We start from the raw sequence: 5,935 nt of genomic DNA, 5'->3' as shown, positions 1-5,935 counted from the left end.
CAGAAACACATTGAATATACAGACACTGATATTCTAAACAAGAAAATATATTTAATATGTAAGTTTAATCGTAGAAATATTTTATTAGTCGGAAACATCTTAAACATTTATTTTGCAATGTTGTAGGCGGTAGGAGGATTAAAGATATCGCTTGGTCGTTCGTTGTATCCAAAGAACAGAAAATCCCACTTAAAAATGTCAGCTATTTGATCCAACACAGCCCTGTCCACCATTTTGTACGCCGCCGTCATCACAGAACGACGTCCTACACGCCATCTACCCAACGAAGATTTGATTTCAGTGAGACTGCTGGTCACTAATGACTTAAACGTGCCGGCATCCAACACAGAAAGGTTTGCGGATTTGTCCGCGAAATCCATATCGAATGGTATGTAACCATTCATCTGGAAAGCTTTCCACAAGCGAACCGCCATACCTCTCTGAGAAATGCATCTTTTGTAAAAAGTCTTATTGAGTAAGGCGAAGTTGTAGTCTATTAGCATCGAAAGCTCATTGAGGACGTGTCCCTGGTGTTCGTTGTCGTTATATGACGCTAAATGTTCCTGTCCAATTGATTTCAGAATAAACTTCGAGTCCTCCACAAACGTTTCCTGTTTTCCAATCATGTCGGGCTGGAATTTGCACGGATCGCAAATGAACACGATGGGTCTCCAGTGCTCGTTCATTTTCATTGGTTTAGAACCATAATGGATGACGTATCTGAGAAAGTCTTCAAATGACACGTCACTTCTACACTTAAAACCACGAGACGTCTGTCTTCGTCGCCAACGTATCGCAAATCTGGCATACGTCCTCCAGAAGTCTGGCAGAAAGAATTTATCAATATACGTAGACCACAGTCTAGAATATGGCTCACGAACAAACATAATCTTACTCATGTTAGGGGAAAAGGTTGCGTTCTCAAATCTTAACACCTTCGTTCTATTCGGCAGTAAGTAGTGTACAAACGATCGTGGAATATCAAAGGGTGTGTTTATTTTCAAACCAAACGTGTCATTGTTTAGAAATAGAAGTATTCTTTTCCAGTAGGTAGTTCCCACTTTAGCAACGGGACAGTATACAAGACGTAATTTGTCGTGTATCCAGATGTTGTCAACATTAAAGGTCACATTTTGCAAGCAGATGTCCTCAACTTTGGCTTTTCGTTTTGAAAATGTATTCTGAGTAATATCTGAAATAAGAAAGGGTTTTTGTGTGAGTCCATGACAAAAGTGAAACTAATATAAATTCTCTCTCTCTCTCTTCTCTCTCTCTCTCTCTCTCTCTCTCTCTCTCTCTCTCATTCCTTTTCTCTCTCCCACTCTCTCTCCTTCCTTCTCTCTCGCCCCCTCTCTCCCCCTCTCTCTCTCTCTCTCTCTCTCTCTCTCTCTCTCTCTCTCTCTCTCTCTCTCTCTCTCTCTCTCTCTCTCTCTCTCTCTCTCTCTTTTGTATGACTGTCGATGTATATCAATCATAAATTATATAGAATTTAACAAATCAATTTCTACCGTTCTTCCCTTGATCCGTGGTATATAATAACATCTCACTTTATGTCATCGATGGATAAAACATTTTTAGTGACGTAAGCCAATCGGACAGCTGGAAGTAGATAATTTTGCAATTAAAGAATGTTGTTATTGGAAAAACAATCCAGGCTTTTAAACTCCATTCCGCACAGTTCACCCCACTTCATTGACATGTACACAGTTTTTAAGTATAGTAATGTCTTGTTTTGAAGTTCATAGAAAACAAACCTTGCTGAATAATATCCTTTGAAGGTTGCCACGACAACAGATAAACACCACACCACAGAATAAGCATGCACGCCAGAATGTGGCAGAACTTCCGGTGTGTATGAGATGACTTCCGGAACACTTGCTTTGATATTCGAGGATTACCCATTGTGTATGTTGACGCTGAAATAATAGTCAGAAGAATATTTTTTGTGAATAAGATGACATTTAGTGCGTGTGTGTGTATGTATGTTTGAGATAAGACAGAGAAAGACAAGAGAGAGAGAGAGATAGAGCGGAGAGACGGAGACGAGACCGGAGAGAGAGAGAGAGAGGAGAGAGAGAGAGAGAGAGAGAGGGGGGGAGAGAGAGAGGATGAGAGAGGCGAGAGGGAGAGCGAAGGAGAGAGGGAGGATTGAGCGAGGGAGAAACGAATGAACAGAGAGTATTGATTGATATATATATCTATATATCTATATATATATATATATATAGGAGAGAGAGAGAGAGAGAGAGAGAGAGAGAGAGAGAGAGAGAGAGAGAGAGAGAGAGAGAGAGAGGGGAAGGAATGAAAGAGTATTGATATATATATATATATAGAGAGAGAGAGCGAGAGAGAGAGAGAGAGAGAGGGGGGGAGAGATAGAGTGACAGAGAATTCGTATGAATGTGTGCATGCGTGAGTAGGTACATACGAAATTTAGAATGGTGTGTGTGTGTGTGTGTGTGTGTGTGTGTGATAACTTATTTATTATCCACTCGCTATTTTATTAAAATCAAATGAGTTTGGTAACCAGGCTGTGAAAATAAAATCACAATATGAACACTGTAGTGCAGTAATTATTATAAATAATTAAATGCATCAGACAGTACCTCAAGACTATTAGATATCGGGTAGCAGACGTAATCAACGGAAGACGTACACACACAACAGGTGAGTATAGCTTCATACGGGTGAGTTTTCATTTAGTTTCTGAAATATGCTACTTCTATCTGACAAGCACTCTGTCCAAGAAATTGATTCACGGTTAATGAAAAATATCGATGTGGTAACCTTATATACTTGGTTCTTGGCTAGTACAAAAAGATCGATGTGGTAACCTTATATACTTATATAGTAAAACAATATCGATGCAGTGTAACTTTGTATATATGATATACTCACAGCGTTCTTGGTTAGTGAAAAATGTCGATGTAAAAAGTAAAGACGCCACTGGAGCACATTGATTATTTATCTTATCATCGGCTATTGGACGTCAAACATATGGTCATTCTGCCACTGGGTTTTTTTTAGAGGAAACCCGCTGTCGCCACATAGGCTACGCTTCTACGACAGGAGGCAAGGGATTTTTTATTTGTCCTTGCATGGATAGCACAAACCATGACCTTTGTTGGACCAGTTATGGATCACTGGTCGGTGCAAGTGGTTTACACCTACCCATTGAGCCTTGCGGAGCACTCACTCGGGGTTTGGAGTCGGTATCTGGATTAAAAATCCCATGCCTCGACTGGGATCCGAACCCAGTACCTACCAGCCTGTAGACCGATGGCCTAACCACGACGCCACCGAAGCCGGTAAATGTCGATGTAGTAACCTTGTATATATAATATATTCTGAATTTCACTGGGTTTCAGGATATAGTAAAACGTCGATGTAGTACCGTAACCTTATTCCTGCAATATACTCACTGTGGTCCTGGTTAGTGAAAAAGATCGATGTAGTAACCTTATTCCTGCAATATACTCGCTGTATTCCTGGTTAGAGAAAAATGTCGATGTAGTACCCTTGTATGTATACAATATACTCGCTGTATTCCTGGTTAGTGAAAAACGTCGATGTAGTACCCTTGTATGTATACAATATACTCGCTGTATTCCTGGTTAGTGAAAAACGTCGATGTAGTACCCTTGTAGGCTATGTATACAATATACTCACAGGCTCGGAGCTGATTTCAGATATGAACCCAGTAGCTGTAAGTGTTTACGCCACTGACTCTGCACCACCACGGCCCATCACACTTGTACACTGTCTGGTGTGAGAAGTCGTTGTTTGTATTCACTTCGATCTGGACGGACGGAGATGTATTCCTACCCATGTTCAACGTGCAGGCAGTCGCATTAACAGCTGTTAAAGGAAGAAAACAACACAAATAAGATCTAGTTGGAACAAGTCAACACATCGCCTCAACGATTTTCTCTTTATTGACTTGGTGCACATACAATGAGTGTTTGGTTTATAACATGATTTAAATTAGTGACTGTTTTTGTTCTCGTCCCTGATTCTGTCTCTGTTGATCTTTTATTCTTACTTTCTCGTTGTCTGCTTCTATCTGTCTGTGTATGTCTGCTTACCTGCCACTATCTCTCTCTCTCTCTCTCTCTCTCTCTCTCTCTCTCTCTCTCTCCTCTCTCTCTCTCTCTCTCTCTCTCTCTCTCTCTGTAAATATATTATGTTATTATTATTATATCAACGACGACGATGATGGTCATCATCATGATGATGATGCTGTTATTGCTACTGATGATGATGAAAATGATGACGATAATGATGATGACGATAATGATGATGACGATGACGATGATAAAACTAACCTACTTCCAAATATTAAGAAGATTCCGTTGATTCTGACGAGCAGTGACGCTTTTTACATCCATACTGGAAATTTTGTCTGTCTCTGGTTTTAAAAAACAACAACACAAAACCCCAGCTGCTTTGGTGTATCATTAACGCAGCACATCACACACACGAGGCATAGGCCTACATGCTAGACTGGTTTTTTGCACCTAACGTTAAACGGACTGATGTGACAGAAGACGACGGTACCAGACAAACTATTCGTGATCGCTCGGCCTCCTGAAGATGTCACTGCACAAGTACACGATCCTCTTCTCCAAGATGTGCGTTCACGTCACATGCACGTACCATTCTCAAAGAATGCCCCTACGACATTTTCTCGGCTCTTGCATACATTGCCAAGGTATCTAAAAACACAGCCTTCTGTATCCAGTTTCTGTATCCAGTAATCTGAGACTCGTGTTGTATGTGATCTATTCGGGTTAGACCGAGGTGAAAAGGCGAGAGTATTGACACGACTATTAAATACAACTACCTGGTCACAGCGGGTGATGATTAGGTCCACATATCGATCACCAACTTGCGAACTCTCACAGTATCAAACATAAGCGTTGAGGTTAAGATTTTCGTTACACCAATTCACCCGGCTGCTATTTTGTTCGTCCGTCTGTTCTCACGTCCATTCATTAATCCGTGACCAGATATAATACGGGAGATATTGAAAGAGGAAACCTGCTGTCGCCACTTCATTGGCTACTTTTTTCGATTAGCAGCAAGGGATCTTTTATATGCACCATCCCGCAGACAGGATAGTACATGCCCCAACCTTTACTACGCCAGTTGTGGAGCACTGGCTGGAACGAGAAATAGCCCAATGTCGCCTGAAAGACGAGTGTTAGCGACAGTGGTGTTTTTGTGATCGATTATAAAATTGATCGGTTTGGCTCTATCGATATAAAGATCGATTACAAAAATCGATAATCGATTGTAGAGGATACATTGTCCCTCCAGTTTAGATAATAGAATTGATGTAAATATGTTAGGATTGGTGTTTGCTTTCATGTGTACCTAAAGAAAAGAAAAAACGACACTGAATAGTTATTAAAGTTACAGTCTGATTACCATATTATAACATCATGTACAAATGTGAAATACAAGCTCAAATGCACTTTTAAAAAACTCGTGTGTGTTCGCTATGAACGGAGATCGTCAAAAGCATACGCTTGATTCGTCGCCTGTGCCGCCATTTCTCGGCAAAGCACAAACGACAGCCTGTTGTCAGTTTCAGTTGACACGTGCGTTTGCGGATTGGAAACTGTAGGGTTCGTTTCAAAACATGAAATGAGAAATCTTGCGCTGTACGAAGAACGTTCGGTTGAGGATACGGTACTACAGTCTTTCGTTAAAACCGGTTTGATCTTGACAACGTATTATCGACAATCGTACCTTCCTATTTCAGAATTAGTATTTTATAAAGAGTTGGTAGAACTTTCAAAGTTGTTCTAAGTTTAGTTTGTATACTAGTAACATATTGTATAATATTTTTAAATAAAATATAGTAAAGTAGACAATGAGCGTTTTCACTTCTTAATTTTACGTGTTAAACTCGACAAATTCAAATAAATAT

General features: G+C 40.2%; 1 protein-coding gene across 1 annotated transcript; it reads right to left on the bottom strand.

The window, feature by feature from the left end:
• Nucleotides 1-3,742, bottom strand: LOC121384739 (carbohydrate sulfotransferase 11-like). The gene is made up of 3 exons (XM_041515270.1): nt 3,670-3,742; nt 1,755-1,916; nt 1-1,192 (listed from the first exon to the last, which is right to left on the bottom strand). The coding sequence occupies exons 2-3, from the start codon at nt 1,900-1,902 to the stop codon at nt 108-110; spliced, it is 1,233 nt and encodes a 410-aa protein (XP_041371204.1). The 5' UTR covers nt 1,903-1,916; nt 3,670-3,742; the 3' UTR covers nt 1-107.
• Between the last annotated feature and the right edge of the window lie 2,193 nt (nt 3,743-5,935).

This window comes from Gigantopelta aegis, chromosome 10 (genome assembly GCF_016097555.1).
Source record: "Gigantopelta aegis isolate Gae_Host chromosome 10, Gae_host_genome, whole genome shotgun sequence".
NCBI classification, from domain to species: Eukaryota; Metazoa; Mollusca; class Gastropoda; order Neomphalida; family Peltospiridae; genus Gigantopelta; species Gigantopelta aegis.
The sequence above is the reverse complement of the archived record's forward strand: the minus strand, read 5'-3'. Positions and strand labels throughout refer to the sequence as shown.